Source organism: Phaenicophaeus curvirostris, chromosome Z, assembly GCF_032191515.1.
Source record: "Phaenicophaeus curvirostris isolate KB17595 chromosome Z, BPBGC_Pcur_1.0, whole genome shotgun sequence".
Lineage (NCBI taxonomy): Eukaryota > Metazoa > Chordata > Aves > Cuculiformes > Cuculidae > Phaenicophaeus > Phaenicophaeus curvirostris.
The window spans coordinates 53897871-53914235 of NC_091431.1; the positions used below are offsets into that span (position 1 = coordinate 53897871).

Here is a 16365-nt window from a genome sequence, read left to right on the forward strand (position 1 = left end):
GTGGTATCCTTATGGTTTTAAATTGATCAATAAGCATTAGGATTGTATTAACATATGGAATTGTTACGGAGCCAGCTGACCTTGCTATGTGAAATAATATTTTTTGTGAGAAAGAAGAGTTAAATAGAGAAGTAAGTAAAAGGAAGTTAACTAATGTGTGTGCATTATATGTGTCAGGTATGAGATAAGATCATAAATTTCATATCTGCTTATGCATATATTTTGAACTAATTGTTAACTTTTCAAGATTTTTGTTGGTTGTCTTTTCATTCATTTTTGTTGTCCAGGTGGGGTTAAACCGTGTGCATTAAACTGCTTGGCTGAAGGTTATAATTTTTACACTGAACGTGCTCCTGCAGTAATTGATGGGACTCAGTGCAATGCTGATTCACTGGATATCTGTATCAATGGAGAATGCAAGGTTACAAATGTTTTATAAAGTACTTCCCTATTACTTTGTTGATTCTACTATCTCCTACCTTTAAATATGGTACTTGCTAGTTAATTATATGAAATGGGAGTGTTGACAAATCAAGTTGTTAATGAAAAAGTGGGACAAAAAGATATTGCATAGACTAGAAAAATCATTTGAATTTCAGTAGCATCTCACAGAAAAAATAATTCATTTTGTTTTCTTTTTTCTTGCTTTTGCCTTCTGTTTAATCAGTGGAAAGGGCAATAGGACATGAATAGGTTCTGTGCACTGCTCCAGGGCCTGTTCGATCAATTAGAACACCACTTTGGCTGAAAAGCAGTAAATGTGAACATATTCATCTCTTTCTCTCTAACCAGTTAATCATGTTGCAAACAATTCTGCTGTTAAAGTAACTGAAATAGAAAGTTGTTGCTATTGCTCTGGAGTTCTAGGAAAAAGTGTATGATGATGCAAGTATTTGCCATTTACTAAAATTATTGTCTTGTAATGCAGTTCTATAGGAATCTTACATGGATTTCAATAGAATTGGAGGTCTGTGCCATCAGAAGCACTTTCCAAATTTTAGCAAACTAACAACAACAAAAAACGCACTAGAAATAACCTTTGGAATTCTGATGTACTTAATACATAAGAAGATTTTAGTAGTTTTGAGAAATCTGTTAAACGTAATAATCAGTCCAAATCTGAAATTCAGAATGAGCTGTGTAATAAAGTTGGGCCTCTGCCTTCTTGGTGGATCAGAATGTCAAAATGTAAATGCTTAAAATAGTACTGTTTTGTCAATTATTTAAAATATATTAACTTCTCTTTTGACCTATGTATTACCTGGTTACGAGATTATAGATAACATTGTGAGACTGTAAACAAAGTTATGTGGCTGCCTCCTTTTTTTTGTATATAACCAAGGAAAAAAATGGGAAGGTACAATGTTCAATCTGTTAATTCTTTTCTTTTTTGGGGGGGGGGGTGGGGGGGTGGGAGTGGGTGGTTTTGGTTTGTTCTGTTTTGTTTTGCTTTTGAGGATCAAACTTTGTAATAGGGTTGAATCAATAAGTAATAGGGATGTAATCATTGATCACTGCACATAGATTTCTCAAACAGATAATCAGAAAGGTACTGTAATTTTATGATCAGCTCTAGACACCTCTTTTGTCTGCAGGCTTTTGAATCCTTTCTAATACATCATGTAATTCAGCCTTTCACCGGGTTTCATCCTGCATTCATTGTTACAGTGAAGTCATTTACACTTTACATTCAGACTTCTGAAAATACAAGTTTTGCCTGGAGAGAAATATGGTCCATGAAGCTGTAAATGCCTTTGGGAACAGTAATGCTATTTATGCTCCATAAGTGTTTAAGGAACACACAGAAAATATTTACCTTAACAAAGCAATGTAGATGGAACACAGCTGTTGTTAATATTAAATAAAAACACCACTAATCATTTATTGATAACGGTAATATTTACTTTGTTTGTAAAATGATCTAAGGTCCCTTCCTAAAAGTCATAGTAGAAATACAAAGCACTTATTTGGTAACAATACAAATTGTTCTCCTTTTTATTTTCTTTATCTGGTAAGTGAAAGCCCACTTACAGTAATAGCTATCAAAAACATAGTATCTAGAAAGAGGAACTGAATAACTCAAACTAGAGAGAAACTGTTCAAAAAAACTATGAAGTTAGTGGTGCAAGACCATCATCCTGTTAAAATACTTGTCTTTATCTGTTCTTAGCATGTAGGTTGTGATAATATTTTGGGGTCTGATGCTAAGGAAGATAGGTGCCGTGTTTGTGGAGGAGATGGGAGTACATGTGAAGCCATTGAAGGTTTCTTCAATGATTCATTGCCCAGAGGAGGTATGCACATATATATTCATTCTTTTGCACACTGCATTTAGATGACTTTAGCAAGCAACAGTGCTACTTTTATTTCCAGCGTAGTATTGCTGCTGGTCATTCACTTTGACTCTTTTTGTCTTCGTTTCCTTTTTCTGTATTAGTTTGGATTTATGTTATATAAAACAGTACTTTTCATTACTGAGTATTTAGTTCTCATGGTCATTAATGCACTTGAAAAGAAGCGGGTGAGGGGTTTTTATTATTATTTAGTTATGGTGGCTTACTAAGAGTAATGTGGTGTATGTTTTTTATGTCTATGGTAAAATCTGATATTTAGTCATACACAAAATTTAGGAATAGAAAGAATCTACGTATGTCTGTTAAGTTAATCTTGTTAAGAACTCAGGAAACAAAACTCAGTTTGGTTCAAATAAAACCAGTATTAGTGCTGCAGTCTTAGTGTTATCAGTTTTGGGCTCCCAGATACACAAAAAGGATTGATGCACAGCAGTGAATTCAGTTCAGTGAGGGTCCACTAAGATTATTGGGGTCTGAAGTGCTTGCCCCGCTGTGAGGAGAGACTGATAGAATTGGGCTATTTAGTTTGGAGAAGAGGAGGTTTGCATGGACCTAGTATCAGCCTTCCAATACCTATGAGGTATGCTCTTCACGTTGGTGGGTATATAGTGGAAGAAGAGACAATGGCTATAAATTGAAACGAGACAGGTGCTGGCTGAATGGAAGGAAAAACTTCTTCCCCAGCAAGACAGTGCAGCAGTGGATCAGATTGCAGAAAGGTTGTACAGTTTCCTTCTTTGGAGTTTTCCACAACCCAGCAGGATAAAGTGCTGAGTAACTTGTTTTGATCTCCTTGCTGACCATGCTTGTAGCAGGAGGTTGGACTGAATGGCTGTCTGAAGTACTGTCCAACCTGAATTATCCTATGGTCATTTTCTACATTAATTACTTGTGATACGTGGTTGAAAAGAGTTTACTAGAACTCAAAAAAAGGAATTCCTGACTGCTTGGTCAGTTGTTGGTATCACTTCCAAATTTTTCTATGAAATTTGAAGAGTTTTGCTTTATACTATATAAAAGGAAATGTTCAAGTATTGAATCCAATGTCTTATACTGATTTTTAGTGGTATGTAATTTATTAATGGTTACTTTAATGACTAATATTGATTAACATAAACAACAACAAACAATAAAATTTATCTTTGTCTTATAGGCTATATGGAAGTGGTTCAAATTCCAAGAGGTTCTGTGCACATTGAAATAAGAGAAGTGGCAGTGTCAAAGAACTACATTGGTAAGAGTATGGTTTAAAAAGCAGACTGCTATTAAGTTAGAGTCAGAGTTTATGTTGTGATTTGAAGGTACATTTTCTGGGTTGGCCAAATGTAGCAGAAGCAGCAGAGGGAATTGTTACCTGCTAGTATTAGATTGTGATCAAATAGTTGCAGCAGATGGTTAGGATGTATTGCCCCTAATGGAGCTAATGAAGTACATAATTTGATTCCTTCCTGTCTTAGCGCTAAATCAGGTCAAATTCATTATAGCTCTAGTGTCAGACTTGAGCTGAAGTGGATGCAGAACACTCAGATGTCCTGCTGTCCCACACTGAGACAGTATCTTCCACCTGGGAAGTCTCTGTTCTTGGAGGATTATACTGTTTTAAAACATGATATTATGCTTAGAATGACTATTCTCTAACCACTATAGTTACTTACATGCTAACAATACCGCCTCCACATCTTAAGGCAATTTAATTCATTAATTCCATAGTATTTCTGTATTGCAGGGACTAGATGCCATTGCTGTTTTATAGCTAAGGAAAATAAAGTGCAGAAAATCTAGGTGCTTAATTGAGGTCATCCAGGAAGCCTGTTGTAAAGCACAGAATTAAATTCGAATTCCCTGATTATTATTCTTTTCTTTAAAGGTTGTATTAAATTTGCTTTCTGTTTCTTTAATAGTGATATGTACAAATCTGTCTTTGTCGAACTCAAGACAATATGCATTTTGGAAAGTCTCTGTACCCTGATTTGCATAGCAGTCACTTCACATTAATGCAAGAACACTCTTTTATTAGTCAAAAATAGATTAAAAAGCTGATTAGTAGCACAGAAAACTAACAGATTAAAACAACTTATCTTTATTACCTGTTTTGGCTGAACAGCAGCTGACAAGGCTGCTTTTATTAGTCTGTAATCCATGTAGCTGATGTGGACAAGTAGTGGACTTGGCAGTGTTAGGCTTACGGTCAGACTTGACGATCATAAAGGTCTTTTTCAGCCTAAATTATCCTCCTAGTTACCTTAATAATAATGCTAACTTTTACTGTTGGATGTTTACTTTTCTTCTGCCCCCACCCTTCATTAATTCAGCAGATAATCAATCTCACTCGATTCTGCAGGAATAACTTTACTACTCCAGCAACAGAGTGCTTATTACTCCTTCAGCGAAACACTCCCTATGGCCCCTCCCCTATCCCAAAATACACTGTCGGTAACGTTTCTCATATACCCTATACTGGCATTTCAAAGAAAGATGGTGCAAGCATGCAGCGTACTCTGTCATGATTGTTTTCTGCTAGGAACCATTCTATGGGCAGCTGAAAACCAGAATGAAGAAGGTAACTCTTAACTACTACAGTGAAATCTGTTATTCCGCTATTTTATAAGCAAAGTGATCTGGAAAAAGATTTTAATTGGCACATTCTGTATAAAATGAATGAAAAATCTAAATTCTTTGGTTTAAATAAAAGATTCAGGCAACTTCATTGGTATTTAATCTGGCCACAGATCTAAACATTTTAAATGGTACATAAACACTTTTTTAATGTGATTATCACAATTTCAGGCAGTTTCCTGAGTTCAGTTTCTCTCCTTACTAGCTTGCTTCACGCTGCAAGAGCCTTTCCTACACATGGTGGAGGTTCTCTCCTTCAATGGTTTCTTGTGTTTCCAACTTTCAAAGGTGCCAACATGTCCTAATTAAAGATAGTCTTAGTAAGTCGCAGTGGCCATTTCATTTTGTGATGGGATGTTTTGTTCTGTGAACGTGACCCAGATCACTATTTGAGAGTCATCAGTTTCTGGGGAAAGGAAGGCTTCTAATGAGCAACAAAGCTGGTGAAGGGGCTGGAGAACAAGTCTTATGAGGAGCGGCTGAGAGAGCTGGGGTTGTTTAGCCTGGAGAAGAGGAGGCTGAGGGGAGACCTCATTGCTCTCTACAACTACCTGAAAGGAGGTTGTAGAGAGGAGGGATCTGGCCTCTTCTCCCAGGTGACAGGGAAAGGACAAGGGCGAATGGCCTCAAGCTCTGCCAGGGGAGATTCAGGCTGGACAACAGGAAAAAATTTTCATAGAAGGGGTAATTGGGCACTGGAAGAGCCTGCCCAGGGCAGTGGTTGATTCACCACCCCTGAAGGTGTTTGAAAGGTCAGTGGATGAGGTGCTCGGGGACATAGTTTAGTGTTTGATAGGAATGGTTGGACATGATGATCCTAGAGGTCTTTTCCAACCTAGTGATTCTGTGAATTTTTCAGCTCCCTTAGAAGAACTGGACAATCACAGTGACAGTTAAAAATGAGTTTATTTTGTTAAAATATGTACCTCAAGGGTATTGTTTTAGGGACATTTCTTCAGTGGCAGTGTCGAGTTCACTGTGTTGTCCAGGACAGCTGTTTGTGTGGCCACACCATGAACAAGATAGAGAACAAATTCAGCTGAAATAACCATTATGCATATTACTATGTTTTGGTTTATGTGCACTGCTGCCAAATAGGTGACCACAGTCTAAGAAATCAGTTTCTCTGTTCGGAAGTATTAAAAAAAAAAAAAAAGGAAAAACCAACCTTTTTCTCTGTAGCTGTTACAGTGGCTTCAAAATTTCTTCTTTGTTCATTTCAGTTAGCAGGCTTTCAAACCAACTTGCAACAAACATACTATGGTTCCCTAAACTAAGTTCCAGTTCCTTTACAAGCCATGGCCTCTAGTTTAGGTTGCAGTTAGGCATTTGGCAGTTGAGTTACCTCAATCGGCAGCTGTCCTCCCTCCCTCCTGTCTCTAGCTGATAATTTCTGTATCAGTATCAGTCCTTGTGTTGTGACAGCAAAAGCATGTTTCTACAGCTGCACAAATAATTCAGTATTTTAAACTCATCTGTCCAACAAATAACCCAGCAACAAAAAATTAATCAGTTTTTCATAGCTGCTGAAGAAATGTGTGTTTAGTAAAGCTGTTATCCTCCCTTAAATGGCTTGATTCTGGGTGACATCTTCCCTTATATTCCCATTATGCAACAGGGTGTTGTGTGCTAATTTTCTGTAGGCTTTCTGCATTCTCAAATTCTCATAAATTATTTGACTAGGACCTTAACTTTTTCATTCTTTCTCATATGCTAATAGTATTATGTCGCTGCATCATCATTGTTGCATAATTACATTATTGGAATGCTATTGGCAACTGTGTGGCTTCCACCTATGCATAACAATTGACATTAGGAGAATCTGTTTAGAGAATGTAAATGCATATTTCTTTGGCAGTCATACAGGTAAAAAGTTAACTGCTTTGCTTCTGCATATATATTCATTTAAGTGTGTATAGAATACATACAGTTGTAATTTCAGAATTATCAGTTATGTAAAAACATAAGAGAATGTTTATTGTCTTATGCTCATTCATATATATTATTTTTTATTGTTCATATGTCTCAAATAATATAAATAAAGAATTCACTTCATTATTTGCTCTTAGTAGATAGTAGACACACTGAGAAGAAAATGTTTGAGATTAAGTGACAAAGCAAGAGAGAATTTAATATGCTTAGGGAGGCCCTATGACCTTCTATTCATGAAGCTAGATTTTGTAAAAGTAAGGTGGATGAAATTTGGGCTATGTGGAAGTAGAACTATTGATAAAATACTGATACTCGTCTGCAATGTAGTTATTTCATATACGTGTGTAAAATAGATAAACAGAGAAGCACTGTTCCTTTCGTTTAGAACTTTACTGCCTGCAATTTGTCTTATTCTCATATACTCACTTTTTTTACCGTCTCCTTCTTGCCCTTGAAAACCTGTGTAGATAATAAGGTATCTGAATTACTTTGAGAATTCCAGATGAGTGAATGTGTCAGAGCTAGTTTCTTCACTCAAAGCACACGAATGTTTCCAAAGTAAATCCAGGGAAGTCAGTGCTGTAGGATTCATGCAATGGAAAGACATTCCTTTTCAGACCTTATAGTGCTGATGGATGTGGATATGGTTACTGATCCCTGCTGAATATAGCTGTCACCAGCAGAACATTACTGCCTCCCAACTGTCTCTCACTCATCTGAATGCTCTGTGATCTGTTTTAGAAATTGGAGCATCATTGAGACATTTTTCTTAGCTGTTTAAGGTAAACCATCTGTCCATGCAGATGTAGTTGAGAATAAAACTTGATCATAAGTTGTCTTTTTCCTTATGATTGTGTTGTGAATTTGTTCCCTGTCTAGTAGTCAGTCATTTGTCTCAAAAAAACCCGTATTTCTGTTTGATCATGTTATTTCCAACCATCATTTTATGTTTAAGAACTGGTTTTATTTAAAGTAAATATGAATGCTGAGTAGCTTGGTAAGTTCATCTTAAGTCAAGAATTCACTGGCTAATTAACATTTTTCATATTTAGAAATTTAATATTATTGATAAAATATAAAATATAAATCCCTGAATAATATCTGCTTGTCCAACGTAATTGGCCAGTTAGCTAAGAAATTTTTTCTATTTGCAGTACTTTTATTGTTTAAGGCTTTAGATTACAAATAATATTTTAGAAAATTGAATAAATTAATATTTATATATGTATTTTACATATATTGTATATATCTATGTTTATATAAACATATATAAACAATGTATATTTATGTATGTTTATCTTATTTTTATTGTCTATGTATTCATATATTATTTGTCTAAAATATTTTAGATAAATAATAATTTATTAGATTAAATAGCTAGTATTTGGTTTTGTGTTAGAAATACCTTGGCTTTATGCTTTAAGAAGGAAAAAGAAAAAACAGTGTGTAAAGGCAACAAATCAAGAGCTGATTGGCACCATACATCAGACTCAATGTTCCTTCTCTTTTTCTTCCTGTGCACGTTGTCTGAGATACTAGCTGTCCCATGCCCCAACTCCCTAATCTAAATATTAGGTTGGTAATTGATTATATATTTGAGACCTATATATATGTAGCATAGAACAGCATACATTGCATGTGGACTCTATTAAGTTGAAGATGTGTTGCAAGTTGCATGAAGCATTGTGTTTTGTTCCTTATAGCACCTGCATGTTGAAATCTGCACACTGAAGATTATTGTAGTGACAGTGTTGTCAAACTGCATGAGGGATATTTCACCAGGGCTAAAGAAAGGGTTTATACTGCTTGAAAAAATAGTGATATTGAGCTGAAGCTCACATACTTCTAGCAAATTGGTAGATGAATTTGCAATGGCTTCTCCATTATAAATGCTGCTTCCAATTTTTAGGTGGCTTGTATTTTTTTTTAAGCTTTAAAATCTGAAGAGGATGACTACTATATTAATGGTGCCTGGACTATTGACTGGCCGAGAAAGTTTGATGTGGCTGGAACAGCTTTCCATTACAAGAGACCAACAGATGAACCAGAGTCTTTGGAAGCACTAGGCCCTACTTCAGAAAATCTCATAGTCATGGTAAAGTTATAATTAATATATTTCTGAAATTTGAAATCTGTATTTGTGTTCTGAGAAAAGACAAAGTTGTATTTTCAGAATACACGGCTTGCCTAGCTGAGACTTTGCATTTGTGTTTTATCACAGCTTTCTTACCTTACAAAACTGACTGTCAAACATTGTGATGAAATGGATAAAGTTAAAAGATCCTGGGAAATCTCACAGAAAATGCCTCTTCTCAGTGATGTGTTGAGATGTAGCATGAGAATTCTCACTACACCAGGCTGCTCAAGGCTCCGTCCAGCCTGGCCTTGAAGATTTCCAGGAATGGGGCATCCACAACTTCCCTGGGCAACCTGTCACCCCACCCTCTTCATGAAGAATTTCTTCCTAGTGTCTAGTCTAGATCTTCCCCCACTCCTGTTTATAGCCTTTCCCCCTCAGCCGTTATAAACAGTCCCTCCTCAGCCTTTTTATAGCCCCCTTCAGGCACTGGAAGATCACTATAACGTCTTGGAGCCTTCTCCAGGATGAACAACACCAACTCTCTCAGCCTGTCCTCATATGGGAGGTGCAGCAGCCCTGTCATCATGTTTATATCCCTCCTCTGGACCCATTCCAAGAGCTCCATATTTTTCTTATGTTGAGGATTCCAGAACTGAACATAATACTCCAGGTTGGGTCTCACAAGAGCAGAGTAGAAGGGCAGAATCACCTCCCTCAGCCTGCTGGTGTCACACTTCTTTTAATGCAGCCCAGGATACAGTTAGTGTTCTGGGCTGCAAGCACACATTGCCAACTCATGTTGAGCTTCTCATCAATGAGGACTCCAAAGTTCTTCTCTGCAGGGCTGCTCTCAATCACATCATCCCCTATCGTGTATTGAAATCTCAGATTGCCCTGACCCAGGTGTAGGACCTTGCACTTGGCCTTGTTGAACCTCATGAAGTTCACACAGGCCCCTTTCTCCAGCTTGTCCAGGTCCCTTTGAATGACATCCCATCCTTCTGGTGTGTTGACGGCACCACTCAGCTTGGTATCACGTGCAGACTTACTGAGGGTGCACTCAATCTCCCTGTCTATATCACTGATGAAGATATTAAACAGCACTGGTCCCAGTGCAGACCCCTGAGGGACACCACTTGTCACAGATCTCCATCTGGACATCGAGCCATTGACCGCTACTCTCTGGATGCAACGTTCAAACAGATACTTATCCACTGAGCAGTCTGCCCATCAAATCCATATCTCCAATTTACGGAGAAGGATATTGTTGGGGACTGTGTGAAAGGCTTTACAGAAGTCACATCCATTGCTTTTCCTGTGTCCACTGATGTGGTTACCCCATCACAGAGAGCCATGAGGTTGGTCAGGCAGGACTTGCCCTTGGTGAAGCCATGCTGGCTGTCTCTAATCACCTCCCCATCCTCCATGTGCTTTAGCGTAGCTTCTAGGAGGATCTGTTCCATGATCTTCCCAATCACAGAGGCAAGGCTGATAGCTTGGTAGTTCCCAGGGTTATTTTTTCTACCCTTTTAAAAAATGGGCACAATGTTACTCTTCTTCCAGTCACCAGGAATTTTCCCTAACTGCCATGACTTTTCAGATATCGTGGAGAGTGGCTTGGCCACCACATCAGCCAATTCCCTCAGGACTCTGGGAGGCATCTCATCAGGTTCCATAGACTTACAAATGTTCAGGTTCCTCAGGTGTTTACGAACCTGATCCTCCTGTACAGTGGGAGGGGCTTTACTCCTTGGTCCCCTTTTTGTTATCCGTTGACCCAGGAGGGGTTAGGAGAGCAGTTGTCAGTGAAGACTGAGACAAAAATGTTGTTGAGTACCTCACTCTTGTCCTTGTCAGTTGATACGAGGTCACCATTTTCATCCATTGGTAGGGGTATGCTTTCTTTAACCTTCCTTTTTTGATTGACATACCTGTAGAAGCCCTTCTTGTTAGTCTTCACTTTTCTTGCCATGTTCAGCTTCAGCTGCACCTTGGCATTCTTGACCACAGCCCTACACAACTGGGCAGTGTCCCTATACTCTTCCCAGGTCCCTTCTCCCTGCCTGCACTGCCTCTTGGTCTTCAGTTTGACCAGAAGGTCTTGATTCAGCCATGCTGGTCTCTTCTCTTCCCTGCCCAATTTCCTACATCTGGGGACTGAGAGCTCTTGTACTTTATGGAAAGCATCCTTAAATATTTGCCAGCTCTGCTCTGTTCCCTTGTCCCCGAGAACCATATCTGAGAGGGTCTTACTGTCTAACTCCTTGAAGAGCAGGAAGCGTGCTTTCCTGAAATTTAGGGACCTGACTATCCTCCTTGCCTGTCCCATATCCCTCAGGACTTTGAACTCCACCAGTGCATGGTCACTGCAGACCAGGCTGCCTCCAATCTTGATGTCACTGATGAGCTCACTTGCACTGGTGATCATCAGGTCCAGTATTTCATCCCCTTGGGTGGGGCTGTCAGTTTCCTGGGCTAAGAAATTGTCTTTGATGCACTCTAGGAGTCTCCTGAATTGCCTACAGTTTGCCGCGTGACTTTTCCAGCATATGTCAGGGTGGTTGAAGTCCCCCAGTAGGATGAGTGCTTGTGAGCGTGAAGCCTCCTGTAGCTGGAGGATCGATCCTGTAGCATCGGTAGTATACACCAACCTTTATATACCTTTAGTATACACCAACCGTAAGATTCCTTTTGCAGACCTGGTCTTTTGTTCTGACCCATAAGCTTTTGACCTGTTCATGGCTACTCTTCACAGACGGCTCCTCACCCTCTATCCAATTCCTGACAGAGAGGACAACACCTCCACCCCTCCTTCCTGGTCTGCCCCGTCTGAACAGGCTGTAGCCATCGACAGGCACACTCAAGTCATGAGATTTGTGACAGCAACCGGATCATAGCTTCCTAGCAGCATGGTAGCTTCCAGCTCCTACTGTTTGTTGCCCAGACTGTGTGTGTTTGTATAGAGGCTTTTCAGCTGGGCTTTTGGCTGCATCGCCTTCTTAGTGGAACACCCCTTATTTCCTTTACTGTGTTCTGTGGAAGTTTCCTTGCTGACACCTACTACTCATCTAAATTCATGACAGTCCCTCTCCCCTACCCCACTCATCTCCACAGGACTTCAGCTGTGTAAAGGCATCCCCATGCCCCCTACCTGGGGCAGCAGGTAGAGAGCCCATACCAGTGCCCCATCCCTCCAACCATTGTGTGTCCTCCTGTAGCTTGTCATAGGCAAGCCTGATATATGAATATTCTGTTGCCTGGATATTCATGTTTTAGGCAGCATTTTCAAATACCTGAATCCTGGGGGGCGTTTCTGCTGTGATTGTGGATAAGCTAAGAAGTCCATATAGAATCAGTTGCACAATGATTATTGTGCTTTGAGTCAGTGGCACTGACTTTCTTACTGAAAGTTCTCTGCTCATTTGTACAGTGGAGATAGGCAGATATGCCTCTGCAGAATATTGCAGAAGGTAGAAGAGGATGAGGAATAGCTGCAAAATGTGTCAGATCACTGCATCTAACTTGATATATATGGTTAGGAAAGGAAAGAAAAATTTTGATGGAGTCAAAGACTAGTGTTGGAGATGTGCTGTGTGGAAGCGCAGTTAACAGTGAAGGTAGACAAAAGCTCGTGTTGATTTGTTGTACTTTGTATGAATCACCTACAGTGAGTGATACAGCAGCAGTGTGAGTTCTGATATTCCTTTAAAGGAATCACAGGTGTGATTCTACCAAGCTAATGCTGTTGGCTGTTGCATTAAGGGAAAACAATGACCTAAGCAACAGTCTGTTGCTGCTACTATTATTACTAGTGTTATAGTCACTAGAAATGCAAACAAAGGAAGAATGAGGTTCGTAACTGCCACATGGATAGCTCCTCACAAAGTTTCACTGAGGGCTGCTGTGTGTTTGCACAGATATGTCCTTAAGCAGCTTTGACCCATGTAATTATTCATCTGTCAAGGTAATTTCTATTAAGACATTAATTTTATGAAAGCTGGCTTTTTAGAACTATTATATCAAGAATAAAAAACTGACAGACATGATAAAGTTGTGTTAAGGAGGGAAAAAAGACAGCTCACCTTAGGCAATAGTATTTCTCCTTTATGTATGTTTTAAAAGTTAGTCCAGATTCTTTTGGGAATACCTGAAAGAATTACTATGGCTGCCTTTATTACATTTTTCCCTTCCACAGGACATAGCACATACCAAGATTAAATGTCACTGTAGTTGCTCTCCGCTTGCCTGTTTTGATGGTATAACCAGTTGTTTTCAACTACAGATTCTGCTACAGGAGCAAAATTTGGGTGTAAGGTATAAATTCAATGTTCCCATCTCTCGCACTGGCAGTGGAGACAATGAAGTTGGCTTTGCATGGAATCACCTGCCGTGGTCAGAATGTTCTGCCACTTGTGCTGGAGGTAAGACACCAGGCGGTCAAGCTGCAGGGTAAATGGAATTGCAAGGTACACATTACTGCCTAACTATCTATGTAACTAATTGAAAATATTTCTTTCAGACATGGCTCAAACCTTAATTTAGTGTAAGACTGTTAATTTTGTCACAACAGATGTTGTTATTTTCAAGTATATTTAGTATATTCAGATGTTTTTGTTAAATACAGTGTATCTTGGCACAGTATTTCTCTGCTGATGCTTCTCTGAGATTCTCTTGAAGCTGGTATGTTTGCTTTTCACAGGAGCTTTCTTGCTAAAGGACATCAGAAGTTTTAAGTAAGGAGATTAAAAACCAGAAGGCAAATAAGGCAACTGTAAATAAAGGGATGTGTCTTTGTGTGTTTGCAGGTATGCTTCACATGACTGTAGTCAGCCCTCCTGTCCTCCAGCCACCAAAGTTTAGAATGCATATTGGCAACTCCTCTGTAACAGATGATAACAACTGAATTACACTTACTATCCCACTGCAGTATCTGAGGGTATTACACAGTATCCCCTTTGGCAGCAATGGGGGATTTCTAGGTTTTCCTGTGTGATTAATCGTAGGTGCCTTTTGCCCACAATTTACAGTATTCCTAATCCTCCCTCTAGTGGCCACCAATACAATTCTTTATGTATGGCTGGGAGAGCAGGACAGTTGGCTTCCTTCAAAGCCAACACCATTGCTGCTGCAAGGACTGGTGAGTAGAATTGCTGCGTGAACAGTATCTTTCTTATCTCTGAAGACTGAATGCATCATCTCCCTGACATACATCAGTCGCAGAAGATATGGGAGAGTACTTTAATTCCACCTTAGAATTTCAGTTTTCTACTGTGCCCATAGCAAGAGGAAGACACTAAATTTCTTTAAAGAATCTTTGGATCAAATATTTTTCCTTTTCTTTTTCTGGATACTGGAGATGTTCATGTTTAAAGCCATCTTCACTCATTTTTCCACTGGAACCTGCTGTGGCTGTTAATAGTTATTTGCTGTTTAAATACATGCGTTTGCTTAGGCAAATGTAATACACAAAGGACAACACAAATTCTCACCTGTGCCACTAAATAGAGAAAGTCTTGAAACAAAATAGAAAAAGGTGCCAACTTTCTCCAGCAATTTTATTGTTAATTTGCTGGATTCCTGAGTAACAGATTGCTTTTTAACTACTATTTTAGTAAAGGTGAATCTGATAGGAAAGGAAACACTTTAAAGAAGTATAAAGAGGTGAAGTGCCTGACTCCTAGCAAAAGACAGTTCCAGTATCACAACCTTACAGGTACTGCCAAATCCTACTTTTATCAATTTAGAATCATAGAATCACTACGTTGGAAAAGACCTTTGAGAACATCAAGCCAAGTCATAACTGTCCACTACTAAATCATATCCCTAAGCACTTAATCTGCCTGTCTTTTAAATACCTCCAGGGATGGTGACTCAACCACCTTCCTGGGCAGCCTGTTCTAGTGCGTGATAACCCTTTCCATGAAGGAATTTCTCCTGTTATCCAGTCTGAACCTCCCTTGGTGCAACTGGAGACAACTGGAACAGGCTGCCGAGGAAGGTGGTTGAGTCACCTTCCCTGGAGATGTTTAAAAGACAGGTGGATGAGGTGCTGAGAGGCATGTTTTAGTGATTGGTAGGAATGGTTGGACTCAATGATCCAGTGGGTCCTTTCCAACCTAGTGATTCTATAATTCTATGATTTCCTCTCATCCCATCACCTATCACTTGAGAGAACAACACTCACCTCTCTACAGCCTCCTTTCAGATAGCTGTAGGCAGTGATAAGGTCTTGCCTCAGCCTCTTCTTCTCTAGGCTTATGATGGCAATGAGTTAATGATCTTGAATTAATGGGAAAAATCCCATTGATTTAGATAGAGAAAAGATGTTAGCCATTGATTCTCTGTCATGAAGGTCATTGTCATTTCACAGATCTGACAGTATGCAATGACAAAAACAGTTGGCTCTGAAGGAGTAGCCACTTGTCCTTATGGAAACATTTTGACTTAATATATTAAATTATAATGGAAGGTTTGTGAGTTCCTGGGAAGTGCACACATTTATTCATTTGAAACTTCTCTTTGAGGGGAAAGATTTTCTTTAGTAGCTTATGGTGGCTAAATCAGGCACTTATCTCTACTTTCTTTCAGCTAGGTATGAGGATATAGTACGGTCATTTATTTTCACTGAACTCTGTGTTCGGGGAATAAGTATTTCATTGTAGATATAGTTCTTATTAGAAGCAGTATCTGCTTGCTTCGTATGAGTACCTGTGATTCCCTTCAGTTTATGAAACACCTTTTGCCATATGCCAATCTGAATTCCAATCAACATGTTTATCTTCTGTCCTTCTCCGAATAAATTGGTATTTTAATATTACTTGTTTTTGTCTGGGTGCATATAGCACTTAAAAAGAAAAAGCGTCAAATTTGCATTTATTTATTAGACAGGAAGTGGCAGAAATAAGGATGACTATGAAATCTTAATTTTTTTTAATGTAGTTGTGGCAGTTCTGTGAGACAAGTCCAGTTGACCAGGGACCATTATTTGAAGGTGTGTTGCAGCTATCTCATGTCCACTACACTACTTAGGTCTGGTTCTCTCTAACTCAGACTGACTGTATCTGCATTGAATATCATTTGACCAAGTCAGTGACTCTTATAGCTATTATTTAATATATGTTTTTTAATTCCAAGAGTCTGAACCCATAAAAAGTGATAACTGCATTACAGCTCACTGAAGTTATATTACTATATTGTGAACTTGAGGATACCTGTTGAATGTCAAGAAGCTGAGCAAAAAGGCTAGAGCAGCGTTTTGCCAGTGCAGAGTTGAGATAGTTTTGGAGTTTTGTGTATTGCAGAAGTGTCTGATCTTTGTGCAGTCTCTTTTTCACAATATGTTGAGAGCATTCCACGGCATTTAGCTGTTCCTAGAGCTTCTTT

General features: G+C 38.9%; 1 protein-coding gene across 6 annotated transcripts in view; it reads left to right on the forward strand.

The window, feature by feature from the left end:
- ADAMTS6 (ADAM metallopeptidase with thrombospondin type 1 motif 6) overlaps positions 1 to 16365 on the forward strand; it is a 143307-nt gene that overhangs the window by 108022 nt on the left and 18920 nt on the right. For all 6 annotated transcript variants that reach the window (XM_069879852.1, XM_069879855.1, XM_069879856.1 and 3 more), the window contains 5 exons: positions 288 to 421; positions 2171 to 2294; positions 3508 to 3588; positions 8834 to 8997; positions 13265 to 13403. In XM_069879852.1, coding sequence (XP_069735953.1) covers positions 288 to 421; positions 2171 to 2294; positions 3508 to 3588; positions 8834 to 8997; positions 13265 to 13403 — 642 coding nt within the window. The remainder of the gene's footprint in view (positions 1 to 287; positions 422 to 2170; positions 2295 to 3507; positions 3589 to 8833; positions 8998 to 13264; positions 13404 to 16365) is intronic.